This window comes from Bos taurus, chromosome 26 (genome assembly GCF_002263795.3).
Source record: "Bos taurus isolate L1 Dominette 01449 registration number 42190680 breed Hereford chromosome 26, ARS-UCD2.0, whole genome shotgun sequence".
In the NCBI taxonomy this organism is placed as follows: Eukaryota; Metazoa; Chordata; class Mammalia; order Artiodactyla; family Bovidae; genus Bos; species Bos taurus.
In genome coordinates this window covers 21,951,176-21,973,279 of record NC_037353.1, presented here as the reverse complement: position 1 = coordinate 21,973,279, position 22,104 = coordinate 21,951,176, and the positions used below count along the sequence as shown (strand labels likewise).

The 22,104-nt window shown below is 55.0% G+C and overlaps 1 protein-coding gene and 1 long non-coding RNA gene across 2 annotated transcripts; both read right to left on the bottom strand.

Annotated features, from left to right (window-relative positions):
• Positions 1-4,130: 4,130 nt before the first annotated feature.
• LOC132343949 (uncharacterized) lies at positions 4,131-6,958 on the bottom strand. Its single transcript, XR_009492983.1, has 2 exons — positions 6,483-6,958; positions 4,131-4,777 (listed from the first exon to the last, which is right to left on the bottom strand). It is a non-coding gene; the product is annotated as an uncharacterized lncRNA (long non-coding RNA).
• Positions 6,959-12,139: 5,181 nt separating this feature from the next.
• Positions 12,140-17,376, bottom strand: TLX1 (T cell leukemia homeobox 1). Its single transcript, NM_001192057.2, has 3 exons — positions 16,794-17,376; positions 14,530-14,731; positions 12,140-12,362 (listed from the first exon to the last, which is right to left on the bottom strand). Exons 1-3 carry the CDS (start codon positions 17,374-17,376, stop codon positions 12,140-12,142), a joined length of 1,008 nt encoding a protein of 335 aa, NP_001178986.1.
• Positions 17,377-22,104: the final 4,728 nt, after the last annotated feature.

Here is a 22,104-nt window from a genome sequence, read left to right as displayed (position 1 = left end):
GAATTTTAGTTTTTCATATAGAAACCTAAAGGACTGTGTTCATTTTCTCCCCATCTGTGATAGCTGGTGCCTACATGTGTCCTAGGTTTAGCCAATCAAACGATTCCACACAAGATTTAAATCTGAAGGATTAAGGGCAGTAAGGATGGAAGGAGACTTGAAAGATGACACATAGTGATACTTGTATCTCTAAATACAAAAGTATTGGGGTGCCAGAAGTAATGTACTAACTGGGCTTTTCTGCAGTGTGACCTTGTGGTGTCTCCTGATACAATCTTCCTCATTTTTCAACCTTCCTATTGCTCCTGTATACTATCCAATATCCCTGTATTAAGTTAAATTTTCTCTCGAGTTAGCTGAACCCAGACTTACACTGCTGAGCAGGGAGAAAAGTATTCTTGCCTAGAGAATTCCACTGATGAAGGAACCTGGAAGGCTAGAGTCGATGGGGTCGCAGAGTCAGACACGACTGAGCAACGAACACTTTCAAGGAAGGGGAGGATTCTCCGCAGTCTCGGGCAGAGAAGTAGTGAACTTTATACAGGTGGTAAGGGTTTCTGTCCTGTACTGGCTGGAGAGGAATGCTTGTTTCCTACAGGTCCCTTTTGTGGACTCTGGTCACTAAGAAGACTCATTTGTCCTCACAGCCAAGGAGGCTATTGACAGTTGCCAGGCCTGTGGCCCAAAAGACTCAGCCCTCCTTCCCACTGCCCTGACATCCAAGGGCCATAAAGGCAGAGATGCTGTGTAGGCTCAGTTGTCTGGGGAGGAGCAGTCAGGGCTGATCAGCTCCTTTTTCCTGGGATTCCTGGCTATTCCAAGGAATGTGGGGCTTCCCTGGTGGTTCAGAGGGTAAAGAATCTGCCTGCAATGCAGGAGACCTGGATTCGATACCTGGGTGGGGAAGAGCCCCTGGAGAAAGGAATGGCTAGCCATGCCAGTATTCTTGCCTTAGAAATCCCACAGGCAGAGGAGCCTGGTAGGCTACAGTCCATGGGGTCACAAAGAGTCAGACACAACTGAGCAACTAACACTCACCAAAGAAATGTGAAGAGGAACAGCTGCGTTCACTGTAATGAACCTCACAACACAGCTACAAGGGGGCTGCCCAGTAACCCAGGAGCCAAAGGTGCTTTTTCTTCAACAAAAGATAAGGGGTACCTGAACTCTTCTATCAGCCTTGCCTTTGCCCTCATCCTTCCTGGAAACCGCTAGCTAGGCCAGCCGAGGGGAGAACATATTAGGGGATGATTCCATGGGGGCCTCTTGGGCTGTGATCCCTCTGTAGTGGAGTAATGCCGTCCTGAGGTCCTCCTGGAGCCCCACGGGGCCCAGGACGCAGGTAGGACTAGAGAGAAAGAGGCCCACAGTGGTGCTTATTTGTGCCGGAGGGCCACCAGCAAGTGTGCCTTTCTTTCTGGGTTCTCACCCTGCAACTCTCCTCCCGGCCACTGGATGAATTCTCACTCGAAGTACCCAGCTCCTCCGGCGGGTTTCCAAGCGTTTACAGTTCTGCGGCTGGGCGGATCCCGGGCAGTTGAGCGCTTCTCTAGACTCTACCCCGAAACCCACAGGAGCGAATCCGCGGCCAGGGCGGCCCCGGGTTGGGCAGGGCAGGGCTTCTGCTCAGTCGCGCGTTTCCCACAATTTCTGGAGGCGGGAGTCGGGTAGGGAGTCCTAGAATAGGCAGAAAAAGCGAAGTCGCCGCGCACTTGCCTGCCCGGCTCTGGGTCTTGGGCCCCAGGAAGGGATAAAGCCACCGGAGAGGCCAGGAGCCGCCTGGTGCACGCGTTCCTGGAGCGCAAGAAGAAAAGGCAGGCCGTTCTCTACCCGGGGCCGAGGCCGCCCTCCGCAGCCCAGGTCAGCGCCGAGCGGCTGGATTCCCTAGCCTCTCAGGTCCACTTGGCCGAGTGGAGCCACTCGCTGCTGAAGGAGGGACCAACTTTGCCGAGTTGCCCAGCCCTGTGGGGATCCCCGGGCCCGTGGGATCCACCTCAGAGCTGGGTAGAGGCTTGACTTTACCAACTGATCGGATCCAAGCTGGTGGACGCAGGCTGCGTTTTCTCCGCTGCCGCCCGGCCCCTCGACACCCTAGAAGACCAGTTTGGGAGGACAGAAGTACAAGATGCCCCTCTTCTCCTCTATTTATATTCCTTATCCCAGACCTCACACTTTTCACATTTCTTACAGTTCCAGCCTGGCATCTCCTGCCTGTGTGGCCTCGACGGAGGCGAGGGGACGCTCACTAATCGTCCTTAGAAAGCAGAATTTTCTGCATGTCCTGGAGGCGTCCTGAGTGCCACAGGGCAGCTCCCCGCAGGCCGGCGCTGGAGCTCACTGGCGTCCTGTGAACTCCGGTGAACTGGCGGTGACACCCCGCGACAAGCTGTGTGGAAGGGACAGTGGAAGTCACCCCTGGGCAGAAGGTGCAGGAAGTGGTAGGGGGTCCCTAGAACTGAGTATTTGGCTCTGTTGGTGCAATCAAAGGCCCCAGGCCTTCCAGTGATTCCTCTACGTCGATCTACCCCACCCCCATCAAGAAGCATCCAGTCTCTGAGGGACCACCGACCCCTCACTTTCTCTAGGCTAGAAGCCTCCCCCACAGCACCGAGGCTGGCTGGTGTGGACCAGCCCTATAAACCGGACTGGAGTCGCCCTGGGATCCGGCGCGCCTGCGCAGAGAGGCAGGCCAGCACCTAAGACAGTAACCTGGGGCTTCTGTGGGGTTAATAAACTGTCCTCCCCCACTCATGCTGCCCACCAACCGGCAGAATCCGCCCCAGTGGAGCAACCATGCCTCCCCTGTGCTGACCAGGAAGCCCCCAATTTCAGGCCTGAGATGCTAAAGGGAGAGAAGTAGAAGCCTGTGGGTAGAAATGGGTTCAAGGGTACCACTGTGTCTGTGAGCTTGTGGGCTGGACTCCTGAACAAAATGTGTTCAGCACACAAGAACTGGTTTTCCCCCGACCGCGAGTAAACTGGTGAGAGGATTCTGCATAGGCTCCTAAGTGTTTTCCTGTGAATCTGTAGGACCCACCTCCGAGCCTATATGCAGGCAGGTGTGACCTTGTGGCCACTGGGGAACAGGTGGGCGAATGCCTGCAAGCCCACAGTTTCCCTAGACTGACACAATCGTGAGGGTGAGATCTGGGGACAGCAGCTGTTGTGTAACCAAGGATCCTGCTGGAATGAATGTGTAGACATATGACAGGATCGTCCCGCCCTGTGGACGCATTGGTTGGTCTGAGACCCAGCCTGAGAGTGAGATAGGAAGAAGGCAGTGTGTGCCTGTGAGCACCCGTGGAGGAAGGTGTGCCGTGTATCTGTGGAAGCGGTGATGGACATTGCTCTGCAGCGGCCCCACCCTGCCCGGGCCTCCAGCCCTCTGGGGCTGAGCCTGTCTCCACCCGTCCCATCCCGCTGGGTACCGGCTCTCACCCCGAGGGCCCGCCCCGTGGACAGTTGGGCGCCTGTGAACACGAGGACTCGCTAATCTGTTCCTTGTTGCCAGGAGGAGCAGGAAGCGCAGCACCTAAATGCACAGTAAGCCTCCCTTTGAAGCGCTGAGTAGGGAAAGCTGCGAGGCCACTCGACTTTACCCCAGGAATCAAGAATCTGGGGATGGGGAGGGGAGGGAGGGGACCTCTGCAGTTTGTAGGACCCGCCCCCCTACTGCCCAACCCCACCTGGTACACAGAAAACCTAGGTCAAGCCACCCTGGGGGCTCCTGGCGCCACTCCTGGAGCACCAGCTAAGAGCCAAAGGCTTTTACTTGCCTTATCTCCTTAATCCCTTCTGTAATCCGGGGAAGAGTTGGCCCTATAATTTGGTCAAGGAAACTGCAGGCTCCTAAAATTTAATTAACTTGCCGGAGGTTAGAAAGCAGGGAAGCAGAGCCCAAAACCTAGGCTGATGCCCAAAGTCACCTCAGCAGGCACCTGGGAGTGAAAGAATTTTAGAAAGAGGGACAGGTGCACTGGAAAAAGAGGGGCCATGCAGGTAACAGGGAAGGAGCAGGACATAAGATAGCAGGGAGTGGTGAGGCCTGTGGCATGCTGGAGAGTGAATTTTAGGGTGTTGTGTCTGTGTTTTTAATTTCTTTAAATAAAATGGAAAAATACTCGGGCAAATAAAGCTGCAGGCCATATTTGATAGATAAGCTTGAGAACCCAGAATTAGATCTCAGACATACAGGGGTGGTACCTTGATCCTTGAAGTAGCATCACCACCACAGGAAGCTTGTTCTAAATCTGGAATCTCAAGCCCCACCCCAGACATAATGAATAAGAATCTACATTTTAACAAGGTTCCCAAGTGTTTCTTATACACCTGAAAGTTTAAGACTGTCAGGTGAAAATTATATATAAATGAATACACCTTCAGTTCAGTTCAGTTCAGTTCAGTCACTCAGTTGTGTCCGACTCCATCACCAACTCCCGGAGTTTACCCAAACTCATGTCCATTGATTTGGTGATGCAATCCAACCATCTCATCCTCTGTCTTCCCCTTCTCCTCCTGCCCTCAATCTTTCCCAGCATCAGGGTCTTTTCAAATGAGTCAGCTCTTCACATCAGGTGGCCAAAGTATTGGAGTTTCAGCTTCAACATCAGTCCTTCCAATGAATACCCAAGACTGATTTCCTTTAGGATGAACTGGTTGGATCTCCTTGTAGTCCAAGGGACTCTCAAGAATCTTCTCCAACACCACAGTTCAAAAGCATCAATTCTTTGGCGCTCAGCTTTCTTTATAGTCCAACTCTCACATCCATACATGACTCCTGGAAAAACCATAGTCTTGAATACACCTTATATTGTTTATAAAAGAGCCTCCCAGAGACAACTCACCTACCCACCTCCCCCTTCTCTACCACTCTGGAGGAGGCAGGGAAGAAGGGAAGACAGTGCTCTCTTTTCTTTTCATATTCTGACTGAATTTTACTGTTTAAAAGGTCAGGGCATAAGCCCTTGCTAATTCTCTGACCCACCCCAACATGCTCCCCCATCCTCCAACCCAGAACAACCTCCTCCAGCTACAGGCTTTGCTCAGAGCAGATGGAAAAGAGAGGAAGGTGTCGTGTGCCCTTAGGCAAGTTGCTTAACCTCTCTGGACTTCAATTTTCCTTGTCTATAAAGTGGGATTAAAATACTACTCACATCATAGGGTGGCACTGGTACCCCACTCCAGTACTCTTGCCTGGAAAATCCCATGGATGGAGGAGCCTGGTAGGCTGCAGTCCATGGGGTTGCTAAGAGTCGGACACGACTGAGAGATTTCACTTTCACTTTTCACTTTTCATGCATTGGAGAAGGAAATGGCAACCCACTCCAGTGTTCTTGCCTGGAGAATCCCAGGGATGGGGGAGCCTGGTGGGCTGCCGTCTGTGGGATCACACAGAGTCGGACACGACTGAAGTGACTTAGCAGCAGCAGCAACAGCAAGAATGTATTAATACCTTTAAAACCTAGTGCAGGTTACCTTCCTGGTTCTCCACTTCTTCCTCTAATCAAGTGTGGTACGTTCACTTCTATTTTAGATTTTCTGTTGGCCTGTGTCCCCTATCCTGCTGACCCAGAAGAGGGAGGGGTGGAAGTATATGGAACCCCCTTCCAATCCCAAAGGGCTCCTGGAAGGTGGTAAGCCCTAGCTGAGAAAGCCTAAAGGGTTAGGTGTGGGGAAGGAGGAGGGCAAGGTCTCAAGTCCTGGCAGTGCTGCAGAGGGGATCCTGGAGCGGGGAGCAGTAAAAGCTGGAGGGAACCATGGACTGGGGTGGCTTGGAAACATTTTTTCCAAAGTCCTAAGGGAGTCAGACACGACTGAAATGACTTAGCAGCAGCAGCAAGGGAGCAAAATCCCAGTGGACTTCTGAGCTAAGAGCTCCCTCCATAAAACAAGACATTCCTTGAGGAGTCCTCCCCAAGTCTACCACATCCTAGGACTCGCCATCCATCCCAAAGAAACTGGTTCCAGGGTTAGACCCTGGGGTCTGCCCTGGTGGCTCGGAGGTTAAAGGGTTTGCCTGTAACGCGGGAGACCTGGGTTCAATCCCTGGGTCTGGAAGATCCCCTGAAGGAAATGGCAACCCACTCCAGTATTCTTGCCTGGAGAATCCCACAGAGTCGGACACGACTGAGCGACTTCACTTTCTTTCTTTCACTTTCGAATGCTGGAGTCGTGTGCCCTTAGGCAAGTTGCTTAACCTCTCTGGACTTCAATTTTCCTGTCTATAAAGTGGGATTAAATTACCACCCACGTCATAGGGTGATTGTTAAGAATGTATTAATACCTTTAAAACCTAGTGCAGTGCCTGGAATACAGCAAGTGCTCGATATTGTTAATTATTAATATTATGATCGTTATTATTTTCCACCGGGACTGGTAGCAGCCGCCCCTGAGGTCTCCAGGGTCCCTCAGACCACAAGCTCCCAGGGCCTCGGTAGAGGCGCCTCTCCCCGTGCGGCCCCTAGAGGGCGCCCGGAACTCACTTGTCCTGCGTTTCTTCGGGGAAGCCCAGGTCCGGCTCCAGCAGCTTCTGGGCCTTCAGCTTTCCGGATTTGCGACTCCTCCCGCAGGAACCGAAGATACATGGGCTCTGGGGCCACAGGACGGAAAATGTGAGGCGGCAGGAGCAGCTCCTACCAAACCTCCCCATTGAACGGCACCCAGAAGGGGGGCCTCGCACCCCCCGCCATGCCTCCCACGCCCCCCTCTTCTCGCATATACAAGGAGGCCAGATCGTTGTGGGCTTCGTGGAGGCAGCGGCGGCCGCTGGACCTCCCGGGCCTTGCTAGGGTTCTCGGCCGAATCCACGGCGGCCCGCTGTCCCCACGGTCACGTTGCCAGAGCTGCGGGAGTGGAAACCAAAACGCAGGCCTGGGCAATCTCCACCCCCAAACCGACCGGTAGTTGAATTAGACCCTCCTCCCTCCAGGCTGGGGGAGGAGAGATGGGGAAAGAAAAGGAAGGCCCTTGGCGGGATAGACGCGTGGTAACCACCCATAGGAACTTGATGGGGTCGCCCCTGGCGTGAGCTTCTGGGGATAACTGCGAACGCAGCAGTGGAGACTTCATGCGTGCATGTGTGTGTGTGCCGTGTATGCCCGCGCGTAGAACAGCACACCTGTAGCTTGCCTTGTGTAATATCGCACACTCCAGTCGTTGTGTAGTTGGAGGAGATATGTGAGGTCCACAACAACGCAGGCCAAGGGTGAGAGGATGTGATTTTGTACCCATCCTTCAACACAACACGGGCACTCATCGCTCCCTCTACTCACCATCCCCCCCCCCAACTCCTCTCCTCCCCTCCCCCTCCCCTCTCCTTTCCTTCCCCTCGGTCTTTCCCCACTCGCACCTCCGCCCTGGTTTCCCACGCCCCGGCTGCAAACACCATATTCCGAGCCTGCTCTGAGCTCCTTGGAAAGTCTGAACTGGCTGCACACCTCTCACTCACTCAGCCTGTTCCTATCAGACTCCCGAGGATAAGGAATCCAGGAGTGAGTGCAGGTGGGCCGTTCCAGAGATCTTCCTGGGCCTGCCGTGGATTCGAACGATGCGGGAAAATCGCGCGGGCAGCTCCTCTTAGCTACCCAGGCAGTGACCTGGCTGCTGGGCTCCGAACTCTGAGCTGATTAGGAAGGCCTAGGAGAGTGAGAAGCTGCTTAGGAGGGGGAGGGGGTCTCAGTTCAGTTCAGACGCTCAGTTGTGTCCGATACTTGAGCGGGGGTCTGAGAGGAGTAAAAGGGAAGTGTCTGTGTGTGTGGGGGGGGGGGGCAAGTGTGTGGGACGGTGGGGGCCAAGTGTGTGTGTGGGGCAAGTGTGTGGGGCGGGGTGGGGGGGCAAGTGTGTGGGGCGGGGTGGGGAGCAAGTGTGTGGGGGCAAGTGTGTGGGGGCGGGGGGCAAGTGTGCCTGAGCAAAGTTGGAGAAACAGAGTGGAAGGGGGTCGGTTTCCTCCAGCATCTGGCCTTAGTGCAGCATCTGGCCCTTCGTGCAGCTCTGGGGCCCCAGCTCTAGCCCAACTGCCCCTTGAAGCATGTCCTCTGAGTCCCAGCTGCTCCAATTCTGCACAGCCTGGAGATCCCTGCATAACTGTATCATACACCTGGAACCGGCCTGCCCACCTGCAAGTCACTCACGCCACAAACGGGACGCCTGTCTGAGTGTTGGGCCCAGTGCAGATCCCGTACCTGCCACTGCGGTGGGGGCTTCAGGAGGCAGTGCTCAGATTGTGCCCATAGAGCTCACAAGCACGGATATGGCCACACAAAGCCGCTATTATCGTTAACAGGTTAGGCCAGATTCTCTGTGTGCCACCCCAGGGGGCGGGGGCACAGGGCGCTAGGACCCCAGCCCTGCTTGGGTTTCTGGGCCCCAGAAGGCCACCACTCAGTCAGCCAGGTCTGAGGGAGTGATCAAGGCTCACTCACTGCATAATTTGGTCAGTGCAGTCGGCTCACTCAAGCCAAGGAAGGATGTGGCCCTTTCTGCTCAGACAGGTTCGTTAATTCCTCTTCTCCCTCTGCATCTCTACACACCATTATTCGGATCGTTTGTTCCTTTTCTATTTCTGAACAGAGACAGACCCTTGCCTGAAGGATTGGTGGCAGATAGGAGTTGTGAGCTTTCTTTGTGCGGCGGGTAGTTGGCCCTGATTGTGACCCTGGCAGCCCCCACCTCCCTTCCAGCCCGCGTCCCCTCGAGACTACCGGGTGTGCAGGCCCCGCCGCCATCCCGGCCTGTCCTCGCCGCGGCCCTCGGCCGACGCGGGATTTACCGAGATTCGGTCCCAACGAATTCCCGACCGAGAATGGGGAGTCTTACGCCGTCCTTCAGCGCCGAGGGCCCCAGTACCCTGGGGAGTGTGCCCCCACCCCTGGGACGCGTCGCCTGGGGTCCCGAGCGCGTGGGAGGGGCCCCGGGAGAGCGCGCGACTGGGGTGGCCTGGGATCCCCGGAAACAGTCGAGCGGGAGCCGGAGCGGGGAGGGGAGGGGAGTCGGGTGGCCTCCCGCGATGGGCGCCCGGGATTCCGGCGTGCGGAAGCCCAGTTCTCCGAGAGGCCCGAATAAGCTGGACAGGGTCCGAGAGCAGAGGGTCTGAGGGGCCTAGCCCCGCGCTGTTTTGAGTGTGACCCCAGCTGTTGATGAAGATCCGGGACGTAGGAGGTATTTGGGGGAGGAGGTGTGTTATGCCTGATTTTGCCTGCTTTGTCTCGCCAGAGCAGGGGTGAGGGAGTGCTGGTGAAGAGTCGGGGTTCTCGGGAGTTTGGGGGTTGACTTTGAGCCAGACAGCCACTCCCCGTTCCTGCCTCGGCTAGACAGTCTGTGGCCAGAAAATATCCAGGAGCCCCCGGGGGCCCGGCCTGAAGGGTCCCAGGAGTCAGGAGGTGGGAGGAAGGCCCCAGTTTCCCCTGGGGTTGGCAACTCTGGAATACGGCAACCGGCAGGCACTGAAGGTGCCTCTTAAAGACGCAAATGGAGGAGAGACCGCACCAAATGAAAATGGTTTGGGCTGGGCAGCTCCAGTCCCGGCAGGAGGGGAGGGAGAGCCAGACCTACCCAGGTAGGAGGAGCAGAATTCTGCGGTTCCAAGAGGATATTTCCGGATTTCGATTTCGCTTGGCCGGGTACTGGATACCGCCGCGACACAGGCAGGAGGCCCACTGCAGACCTGACTTTGAGACCAGAACTTTCTCCCCTCGACCCACACACTGTCAGGGTCTGGCCTGGTCACCCGGTGGGTCTGGGGTTGGGGTAGCCCCTCCACTTTGGAAGTCCTTTGGACTCAGAATCCTCCTCTCCTGCCCAGATCCTGCTCGAAGAGGAGCACAGATAAGGGTGGACAAGCAGTGCCCCTTCCACACTCAGCCAAATTTCCTCCTGGGCCTCCTTGGGTTGGAGGTTGCTGTGCTTTGTCCTGTGATATGGCAGAGCCAAGAGGGCAGTCTAGGCCAGGATGAGTACTCTGATGGTTTCCATAACTCTCCTGCCCTCAACCCCAGTCTGGGTGAACACAGCTCTGCATACACGAACAAGTCCCACAACCTACTCTCTTCCAGTTTTTAGCCATAAAGTTCTCTCACTCTTCCACCCTAAAGAAAGAGCCCCCTATGTCCCCACTCTACTACCCCAGGATGGCATGTTTCCTAAAGCCTTTACCATCTGGCTTCTTCCAGAAAAGCAGGCTTAAGTCAGTTTTGTATGTCCTGACATTGGTCTGGTAGGTGGGGGACTAAATGTTATGGGGAGTGTTGTGTACTGTGGCTGCTGTCCTGGCTAGAGTGGTCTGGGGCCTCCCTGAAGGTCCTGGGAAGTCAGTTTTTCAGATCCCTCCTAGGCCAGGCTAGTCTGGAAGCTGGGAAGTCTTGGCTTCAAGCACCACAGAAGATCCTGGTCCAATTACTCATAGAATGCTCCAATCTCTGCAGCTTGCTGGGTAAGGTCCTAGAACCCCAAACTTCTAGCAGATGTGTATACCCCTACAATGGATCTGCACACCCCACCATCATGTACTCCACCAGTGTACAATTAATTATACCCACTAACACAGCACCATACACACTCACTGCAGGGACATGTCATCCACAATGATACATATTCCCCATTAATTCACTCCCCCAATTATATACAATCCTAGACAAGTATCACTCATACAATGAAATACACCTCTAACACATGATTACATACATACAATTATAGATGATATACAGCCATAAACATTCATACATTTAACACAAAAATAGATTCATAATGAAAAACTAATACGTACTCTCACAAATATTAGCCCCTGATTCACTAATAATCACGGATGTTGGTGGGTGATTATACAACTACCCAAAAAGCCACATTTACATATGATCACACACATACCAATACAAGTCTGTATATAAATGGTAGTTTCGATTCACAACTGAAGCAAAATAAGCACACACAACTGCATACAAAATCACACACTTGAACACTTATTATACAAACACTCATTGTCAGTATAACATCCCGACTGCCCACACCATCACAAACACAGAGTGCACACACGTAACTCTCACTCCCAAAGACAAATCTTGAGCACTAACTGTTCCGGGAGACACTGGCTCTCCCAACTTGTCTCACTGCTGCCTTCTCTTCATTTCTCCTCCTCCTTCTTTCCTCTTTCCAGAACCTGACAGTCCTGACCCCAAGATGTCCTTCAAACTTAAGTATGAGGGGCTGCCCTGGCTGCACCAGCTCACACCAGACCCAAGTAGCTGCAAGGTGCTGGGCTCAGCAAGGAGCAAGCAGCCTTGATTCCGGATTCAGAGGGTTTTATTATTATTTTTCACATAAATTACACAAGCACTTTATAAAAAGGTTACACAGAAAACACCTTATAAGTGCATAACTTAAACCCCACCCCCCCCCTACGAACAGGATCTGGAGAAATAGGCTTTTTGTGTGGAAACCTGCCTGTGCGTACCTGGGTGCGGCTAGGGTGTGTGATAGGGGTCTGGCAGGCCAAGTGACGCTGTTGTGGCTGTTGTGTGTGCGATGGTGTGTCACAGTGTGACTGTGGCCTTGTATTTGTGAGAAGCGCCATGCTGTTCAGAATGAATCTGGGCCACCCCTGATCGTAAGGGCCAAGGGAGTGAAGGCTATGACCCTGTGTGTGCAAGACACTCTGCCATAGGGCCCCTGTGACTGTGGGGAGACACTAGGAGGGACAGTGAAATCACGTCCGTGTGGGCCGGCTACTACCAGGAGTGGAGAACAGAGAGGGTGGTCTTCCCAAGGCAAGTTCAAACGACAGCTCATGCTGTCCTCTAGGGACCCCACCAGCTCTTCTTCCACCACCTCTTCTGCCTTTCTCAGTCCCACGTTAAAAATCATAATAAAATAAAATAGACGCTAACGGAGGACTCTGAACAGTTCCAGCAGGCGCGGGACCGCGTAGGCATCTGGGAGACAGCGGCGCGTCCCTTTCCTGCGCGCTGTCTTCTTCTTTTCCACCCCAAAGAGAACGGCGTCGGCGCGCGGGCCGGTGCGGAGGGGCGCCGCGATCCCCGGAGGCGTGCAGTCTGTGGCGGAGGGCAGGCGAGAGTCCTGGCTCTCGGGGGGCCTCGAGACCCCTTGGCTGGGCCCGGGTCTCGGGTCTCTCAGAGAGTAGCAGACAGGCTCACTCGCAGGCCGACGCCACGGACGTGACGCTGGTGATCTTAGTCGAGTCGTCAGACCACGGCTGCAGGTTCTGCAGGGCGAAGAGCGAGGAGTTGTGCACGCACAGCGGGTCCGCGGGCAGAGGCTGAGCCAGGCTCTTCTGGAAGGCCTCCTGCTGCAGCTGCAGGAGGATGCGGTTTGCCTGCTGCCTCTCGGCCTCACGCTCCTCCGCAGTCTGCCGCCTGCACCGGGGACAAACCGTTACCCACGCTTCGGGTGCGCTCCCGGGAGACCGCCTGGGAGAGCGCAGCTCCCCTTCTCGGACCCCAATTCCAGCTGGGGGCCCTTGAAAACACTCCCCTAACTTGAGGGTTCTGACTCCGACAAAGACTGGAAACCACCAAAGTAGATAGGGGGTACTCTGGGGGAGCTGTAGGGAGATCCGCTAGGCCCAAGCAGTTGGGGCTCTCTGGCTCCAGGCAGGGCCCACACCCTCACTGGCCTTGGAAGGCACAAGCAGGGCTAGGGTGGCATTTTGCCTCTCCCCAGACTCGAGGAAGACCAGGAGCCTTCCCAAGTCTGAGCGGTCTCACCCTCCCCATCAGTCCAGGGCAGAGGCAGGGACCAGTGGATGTGAGCTGCCACGATGGACCTCTTCACCCCCTTTCTCTCTGAGAATCTCTCCCAGACTTCAGACCTCCTGTGCCAAGCCCTGTGCCGGCCGGGATTCCCGCCGGACCAACTGGCTTCCTCCGAGGCGGTCCAGGGAGGCGATGACTCACTTATTCCATTTAATGCCTCCCCTCCACCCAGTCAACTGAGATCAAACGTCTGTCTCTAAGGTGGACAGACCTAATGGGAGTCCCTGGGGCCTCCAGAAGCAATTTGTAGGCGATCGATGAAGGCGAGCGAAGCCAGCGAGAGGGCCTCTCCCAGCAGCGGACGCCGACCTTCTTCTCGCCGCCCTTTCTTGCCTTTTCGCTCTGTCTCTCGTCTGCCCGTTCTTTCCTGAATTTCAAACTATTTCTCTTCTTTAGGCTTTGTGTCTTTTTCTCTGGTTTTTCTCTCACCCCACCCCTTTCCTTCTCTCAGAATTTAAGGGAATTTGTTTGAAACGAAAATGAAGGTTTCCCTAATCTATTGCTTTCCTTTATTATACATAAGACTTCTTCGCCTCCAGGGAAGTCCACTTTATGTTTTATTTTCTCCCTGGGTGGGGTGTTTATCTTTGCCCCCCACCTTGTGTATCAGTTTCTCTAAGCCTGCTATACTATTTTCTCTGTGCGCCCACCCCAAGGGCTTGCCTGACTCCCTCCCCTAGGCCGTAGCCTCGGATCGGCCTTGGGAACCCGAGTGCGTTTCCCCCTCCCCCCTCCAGTCCTTGCTCCCTCCCTAGCTTTCCAGAGGTCTGAGCTGCGTCCCCCACCCCTTCCCCAGCAGCAGGAATGTGGGGAGAGGGGGAACAGACTCGCGGGGCAGTGGCTTCCTTTGTGGCCACGGTGGCGGAATCTCAGGCAGATTCCTCGCCTTCATTCAGAAAAAGAGGAAACTCCAATTCCTTCCTCCGGGCCCAGGCCCTCCCTGCCCGGCGCCGGGGACTTCTCCCAGACTCTCTTGCTCTCCCGCCTGAGACCTGAGCTAGCAAGAAACTCCCGGCGTGTGTGGAACCAGCAGGCGGGCCAAATGTGCCGGAGGATGCAGGGGTGCAAAAGGGTTCAACCGAAGAAAGCGCCTGCTTGTGGGGAAAACGAGTGTAGCTGTGGGTGTGTGACGGGATAAGAGAAAATGTTTCTCTCTTACACACACATACCCATCTGTTCCTGATTGATCCCCCTTTCAGTGGGACCCTCGGAAACCCCGCCGCAGGCGGCGCAGATTGATTTTCCCCTTCCCGGGTGGGGGACCTGCTGCGCCCAGGCCAGGCGTCTAGGGAGGAGGGAGACAGCAGGGCCCAGGCTCCCGGTCTGGGGCCCCAGGCGCTCTAGCAGGAGCCCCGGCTGGGGCGCAGAAACAGAGAGCGTGCTATTCTGCCTCCGGTCTCCAGGATAGAAGAGGCATGTACGCGTAAGTCTGCGCAAACAAAAAGTCCCTCAGGACTCGCTGATCTCGGAAGCCCAGACGGCGTAGACTGCTTAAATCCAGACGTATACCCCAAGCAGCGGCAGAGACCAGCCGCGTCTACCACCGCACTGAGTGTGCCGGCCAGAAAGCCAGAAAGCAAAACAGAGGGGGCTCTCCGGCCCCATCCAGTCATCGGCCACGGTTGCTTCCCACTCCCCTCGAGCCTAGCAGAGCGGTCCGCTCCTCCGAACCAGAACCATCCATCGGAAGGCAGGGATCGAAGGAGTGTGAACTCCCCAGGAGAGGCCTGGAGCCAGAGACTGTGCCGCCCACGCCCCGCCAGCTCACCTCCACTTTGTCCTCCGGTTCTGGAACCAGGTTTTGACTTGCGCGTCGGTCATTTTGAGCGCCTTGGCCAGGGCGGCGCGCTCGGCCGAGGCCAGGTACTTCTGGCGGTGGAAGCGCTTCTCCAGCTCGCAGATCTGCAGGCGCGTGAAGGACGTGCGCGGCTTCTTCTTCTTGGGGGGCGTCCGATTCTGATAGGGGTGACCTATACGGCGTGTTACAGTGAAGGGTGAGAGGGCCACTGGAGCGGGAGAGACAGACAGACGGCAGAGGCAAGCGGCAGAGCGTCAGGAGGCGTCCCAGGCCCGACACCCCGCGAGTCAGCGAGCCCAGCGGCTAGACCCCAGAAGCAGGGCGGTGGTCCTCCTGTCAGCCCTCAGCTCAAGCCTGTGGCCTGAAATGGCCCCCCACCCAGCGGCCAGCCGGGCCGACTCCGCGGCCTCTGCCACCACAGAGGCCTCCCTAGCCCTGGGCTCCTATGTGCCCATCAAACACAGATGCAGTCTTTTTGAGGGGCATGTCTGAGGCGAGCTAAAGGTCGCATTCCCCCCATGGCCCCAGGCCTCCAGCCTCAGAGAAGCTGCTCAACAGTAAGAGACCATCCTTGGTCAAGGCCAGGAATCCTGGATCCTGCCCTGAGGCCTCCATTACACACCAACATACAGACACATCACATACAACAGGGGACAAATGAGAGATCTATAGACCCAGAAAAGCTAACACAGACGACAAGCACAGGCACAGAGACAGATGCCTAAGGTGACAGCCATAAACTCCTTCCGAGCCTTCTTTAGGGCTGAAGCAAGGTTAGGGCAGGCTGTGGCTCCCCTCAGTGGGCTATGTGGAGTACCTTTCCACCACTGGGTTCCCAGTGGTTCCAGGCTGGGGGGGCTGGTTGTGCTCCATCAGGGCCCTTTAAGATTAGCTTGGCCTGGCTGGGGGAGTAGGACGGGGCACTAGGCCCTGCCTCCCCAGGACTGAGAGGACTTGGGCTGGGGCACAGGGGCCCTTCTTGAGGCCCAGAGCGAATGGATCTTCTGCTTTCCTCCACCTCTCTTTGCCACTGACCAGAATCTGGGCCAACGTTTCAAGGCTGGAACACGACGCTAGCCCAGGGTCTAGCTCTTAACTGCCTATTCCCCTTCCACCGTTGGGCCCTGGAGCCCGAGCCCCACGGGAATCCCACGTCCTGGTCGATTTAGGCAGCGGCCTCTGCCTCCTGCTTCCTCTCTCTCTAAGGCCCCGCCGGGAACCCAGGCTCAACTCAGGGCTGTTTCCCAGCGGACTTGGGGGCCTGGCCTGGCGGGAAGATCGCAGTCTCGCATCCAGGGAACGCTAGGGGCGGCGGGAAGTGAGGCGGCGTGGAAAAGGACCCGCTCAGGAGCAAAAGCTGAGTGCCGTGAGCGGAAGCAGGAGCGGAGGGAGCCGAGGCGAGCAGAAGCAAGGCGCAGAGTAGGCAGCGGAGAGGAGGGCAGACTGCCGCCGCCGAGTGCGTTATCGTCCCAGGGGTTCTTTCGGCTGCCGATCGATCACGGGCCTGGCCGGTGCATTATTCACGCCAGAGGAAACGAGGCTGGGCCCAGAGCGGAGGACGCCGAGCCCGGACAGAACGAAAATGAAGCAGGCAGCTCAGCCTAGTCGCTGCCACTGACCCGGACGGGGCCCGCAGTCCGGGAAGAAAGGCCGGCCAGCTCTGCGGCTTAACTCCGGCTCACGGTCTCTATCGGGTCGGGCAGTGCGACGGGCACTGGACCTTGGAGCGCGAAATGTGTGTGCCTGTGTGTGTGTGTGTGTGTGTGTGTGTGTGTGTGTGTAGGGGAAGGAAGGTGGGGAACCTGTTTTCCTTGAGTCTGATTCTGGGGTTCGCCGCCTCGGCCAGACAACGTCTGCCAGCACGGAAGAAACAGTTTGTTCACTTCGCGCCCCTTTCTCCAAGATCCCCGAGCCCCAAAGGCCGGCAGAAGGTAGTACCGACGCTACAACCCCTTCCCTTCGCCTGACCGGCCCAGGGACTCCGAGAAGGGATCAGGGAGAACTTCTCAGAGTACGGGGTCCTGTGGGAGAGACGAAGAGGGGCCCAGGCTTGGAGAACTCTTCCAGCGAGTCGATTCCGCGAGAGAGGCGGCGGGTGGCGGAACTTGGGGGAAGCACCCAGAGGAGCCAGGCGGCCGGGCGCGCAGAGGGGGCTGCGGGGAGCCCCGGGGCGGAGGAGGGGTAGAGGAGAGCCGGGGCCGCGGCCAGGCGGGGCGCGCGCGGGCCGGACTCACCTGTGAACCTGTCCTTTGTGTATCTGCGGTTACTCTCCATCCAGGGGAAGGTGAGGCCGGTGAGGTTGTTGACGCCCGGCACGGCAGGCACGGAGGGCACGGTGGGCAAACCGGTAGCCAGAGGTTGAGGGTGGGCCACCGCTCCAGTTAGCGGCCTGTGCGCAGGCACTCGGATCACTCCCGCAGCACTCAGCGTGCCCCCACCGCCGCCTCCACCCCCGCCGCCGCCGCCGCCGCCACCGGGACCGGGGCCGCCCGCCAAGGCCATGTTCACGTTGTAGGAGCCGGCCAGCGGGCCCATGCTGCACGCGCCGCCGCCGCCGCCCGCCGGGCCACCGGGGCCACTCGGGCCTCCAGCGCCATAGGCCCCCGCGCCCCCGGCCCCCGGCCCGGCTGCGGGGCCCCCGCCGCCGTAAGGGTAGGCGCCTCCAACCAAACACCCAAGGCCGTATTCTCCGTCCTGGAGGCGCGAGGAGGGCCCCATGCAGCCGCCCTGGTCTGGGCTGTTGAGGATCTGGTCGATGCCAAAGCTGATGGGCTCCGCGTGGCCCGGGTGGAGATGGTGCGGACCCAGGTGCTCCATGCTGGCCCCCGACCCCGGCCCCGCGGAGGGGGGGCCTGGGCGGTGGCACTCGCGGTGCTTGGCTCGGGGACAGCGCGCGGCGGCGCGGAGGCGGCAGCGGCTCCTGGCTGCCTGGAGACTTGGAGGCGAAGTGCGCAGAAGGGCTAAAGTGGGCGGGGGGGAGGGGAAGGAGAAGAGGGGGCGCCGTATTCTTCCCCTCTCCGGCTGCTCCTTCCCCTCTCCGGCTGCTCGGTCGCTGTTGACTCTGGGACATCAATCACCGGGCGAAAAAGCCCGGTGCGAGCTAGCCTCTCAGTTTCGGCCGGGTCTCTCCATTGGCTGTGAGCGGAGAGGAGCGGGGTGAATGACAGCGCGGGGGAGGGGCGGAGAAGGCGAGAGGAAAGCCTGGAGCGGAGACAGATGTAGGAGCCAAAGACGGAGGGACTGAGACCGAAGCTCAGAGAAGTAGTTCAGGAAGAGAGGGAAGAGGCGAACCAGAGGCTTCAAAGGAGAAAGAGAATAGGAGGCTGGCATTCCCAGAGACGGATAGACAGATGGCCCCAAGGAGGTGGAGGTCAGAGCCCTCTTCCCCGCCTGACAGGAGCCACCCCCTCGCTTAGAATTGGGCCAGAGGAGCTAGCCCACCAGGCCTCTGGGGAAGGGGCACCCAGCGCTACTGGAGAATCTCCCCAGGGGCTCAGCCGGGAAGCACCAGTCTGTCAACCAGAAGATTTACTCCCAATTTTGTCTGGCTTGTTAGAAAGTAGAAGGCTGTCTGCTCCCCGGGGTATGCCTCCCAGACAGGAAGGTGAGTTCAGGATTGTCTTTTAAAACAAGGGCTTATAAACAGTGGCTATATGTTTTTGAAAAAGTCAGCAGCAACCTCACCTCAGCCTATTTAGAGAAACTGAGGAAGGGAAACTTCCTGAAAGGCAGTCACAAGTCAGAGGAATTGGCTTGGGGCCTGCTTCCGAGGTGCCCAAGATACCCCCTTTCCTTTTAAATAGAAGTCCCAAAAAGCAGTTTCCACAGTATGCGAATGAATTCAATCAGATTGCTTTCACCAGGACTGGTTATTCCAAGCAAGAAACCTTTGGATTGTAGCAAGGGGAAGGAATTATTTTCTTACTTTTGGAATCTTGGAAGGGAGGCCTAGGGGCTTAAGGCAGTGGGGGCTGGGTATGGTGGGACCAAGATCAGGGAAGTACAGCAGGACAAATTTAGGCCTTTTCAAAGTTTTGCCTGTGGCTGACTGGCTTAGAGCCCAGGAGAGAAGAAGGAAACTCCCTTTTTCTGCTTCCTCTCTTTCTCCTCTCTAGTAGAGAAATGTCTGCTCCCTCCTAGGCGCCAAGCCCTAGTAAGGGCACAGGTTGGATCACTTGGGATCTATTTCTGGTCTAGTTCAGATTCAACAGGTCTTCAGGGAGGGGCTGTCTATCAGACAAGATGCTAGAATGTGGTGGCTCATATTCTACTTAACAAGTCTCATTCCAATCTACTTGCTTTGGCCATATGTGTTACTGTAACCTGAAGAGAGCTCCATGGAGGCAGAGAATGGTTTCCTCATCTCTGTCCCTCCCTGTGGAGTGCAGCCCCAACCCATGAAATATACTCATCTTGGGTAGATAATGAGTGAAAGAACCTCTTTATGCAACACATATTTTATTGAATATCTACTACGTGTCAGTCGCTGTTCTTGGCACTGGGAAAACAGCAGTGAACAAAAAAGTTCCTGTCCTCATGGAGCTTATATTTCACAGCATGAGTGAGACAGTAAACAAAGAAGCAAATACGATAAGCCAGACGGCGGACAGTGTTATGTAGGGTATAAACTCTACACCAAGTCTTCAAGACAAGGATTGTTCCCATTTTATGGATTCAAGGAAACCACATTTCAGCAAGGCTAAATGACTCGATTAAGATGGAGGAGCGGGGTTCAACTTGCTTTTAGGGGTTGGCCTGGAGAGCTGGCTGCTGGTTGGTGGCACATTTCTATGGGAAAAACCTTGCTCGGGCTCCAGGCAGGTGGACAAAGGCCCCTCAAGACAAAGCCAAGTATGAAGCTGTTGGTCGTTTGTAAACATTAAGCAGAAACATGAGAAAGAACTCTATTCCCTTGCCAGTTCTCTCCTCTCCACCCTCCCAGTCAGGCATACTGCACCTTTACACAGGAGGTTCCAGAACTTACTTTGGAAGTTGTTTGAACCTGAATGAGTCTCTTGTCTCTTATCTTGAGGGAACTAAAGCAGAGATAAATATAAATATTTTGCTGAGAAACTAGTGTGCCAGGCACTGATCTCATTTAAGACTCACAACAATCTTGTGAAATTAATAGAAACATCCTCAGTTTTAAATAATTAAGAAAACAGAATGAATGTTCATAGCAGTATTATTCATAATGGCCAAAGTGTGGAAACAATTCAGATATCCATCATCTGATGAATGGATAAATTAAATGTGGTATATCCATACAGTGGAATATTGTTCAGCCATAAAAAGGAATTCCTGCTACAATATGGACAATCCTCCAAAACATTAAGTGAAAGAGGCCAGGCACAAAAAGAAACGTGTAATATGATTCCATTTATATGAACCATCCATAATAGGCAAATCCTTGGAGACAGAAAGTAGACTAGTGGAGCTGGGATTGGTGGGGTGGGGGGAGTAGGAATTGGTTGCAAATGCATACAAAGTTTCTATTTGTAGGGGTGGAAATATTCTAGAATTAAACAGTGGTGATGCTTGCACAACATTGTGAATATAATTTTAAAAACCACTGAATCGTATGAGTTAAAAGATAGTCTGTGTGATATTATAGGAAATTATATCTCATTTATTATAAAAGGAAACAAAAACTGAGGCTTGAGATGAACAAACTTTCCCGAAGTCCCACAGACAGAAGAGGACTGATCCGGGACCCCCAGATCTGAACTATTTTCTCTGTATGAAGCTGAAAATGATGCAGAAGGAAGCTTCAGCTTCCTATGAGGCTGGGTCCCAATTGCCTTCCTCCTTTTGGTCAAGAAGTCACATTTGGGTCTAACCACAGTTCTGGCTGCTACAGTGAAAACCCTGTCTTTCTGGGTTACCCTTGGAACAGCTCCTCTTTGCCACTCTCTGGTCTGTGCTGGAAATCCCTTGAGTGTTTCTAACACTCTTCTTTTCTTCTTTCTCCTTTCTCCTCCCTCCAGATGGACTTTACAGCCCCTTTGGCTTTTCAACCCTGTCTGTTCCAACCCTTTGGACATCTGCCTCACTTACCTCCTCAGGTCTGGCACAAGTTGTCCAAGGTACCTTGGAGGAGACTTTACCCTTGCTGGCCCAGCCCAAGGATGGCAGAGGTCACAGTCGCCTAGTAGCCCACTAAGACTGACTCATCAAAACCCAGAAACCCAGGGACGTCCTAACATTCCCCTGCCCTCACAGGTGCCTGCCTGCCTGATGGCTTCAGTGCCTCCCACTCACCTCTCCTTCTATGAGTCAACTTTTATCCCAATCTAGTTCTGAGGTGCTGGTCTCCCCACATCTGGAGTTTTTGAGTACACTTTAACTTCAGCATTTGTCCCCCACTGAGATAGTTGCTGAGGGGCCAGGGTTATTCTCTCAGTCCCATCTCTGCCTAGGAAGATGAAACAAAAGGGTGAGGATTCACTGGGCTTTGCCCCCACCACACCTCCCAGTGTTAGCTGAGCACAATGCTATAGGTTGGCAAGTGTTCTGAAATGGAGGAGGAGACTCACACAGAGCTTATAGCCAGTGCAGCTTCAGTGTTTCCACAGCGCTTTTCCATACCTTGCAGGATAGTCCTTTTAGGAAAGGGCCCCACAAAGCACAGGTGATGTCCTATGCATCTGCAGTCACAATTACCTCATCTCATCTTTCAATAATCCTGTGATGTGGCTGGCTTTTATTATCTCCATTTTACAGATGAGAAAACTGACTCACTGAAACCTGGAAAGGGGCAGAGACTGGACTCAAATGCTGCTTTTCTGACTGCATTCATTACTAGCTGCTTTCTCAACACCAAAGTTGGCAGAGGTGGTCTATGCCTTGCAGGAGTACCCTGCACACATCTAGGTGCCTTTAAGCCCTTAGGCCCCCTGGTAATAACACCCCCAACCCCACCGCCATCCCAGACCCCCTCCCCTTGCCTGCAGGATAATAAGTACCTCCAATTAAAAGAAAAGCAGCTGGGACTGAGGCTGGGGCAGGGGGAGGAGAAAAGGGAGGGCTCAGCCATAGGCAGAGGCCTCTTTGGATCCCACCCGGCTCCCTCCCTGCTCAGGGAGAGACCCCTGGGCCAGAGGTTGTCCTTTAGCTTAGGGGTGTTTGTGATAACTTAATTACTTTGTGTTTGTGGGACTGCAACCACAAGGGGAAAGCGGGTATGAAAGTGCATGGCAGTGAGGGTAGCTGTGCATACATACCGGGCATGTCTTTTAGGACTAATTTGTTAATTTATCCAACAGATACATATTGTCTATTATGTATCAGTGTTAGACTGTTGGGATAGTACCCTATTAGGCTGCAAGAAAAACACTTCAGTAAGGGTGCTGTAAGAGATGAAAGGTGTCTAGGTCATTTTTACAACTGGATTTGTTTGTGTGAGGCTGGATGTCAGTGAGAAGGCAGGTAAATGTGTTTTCTGTAACAGGATAAGAATGTGTTTCTGTAACTGTTCCTCTATAATGGGCACATTTGATAGGGCAAGACTATATTCCAGCTGTGATAGTGTGAGTGTAACAATGA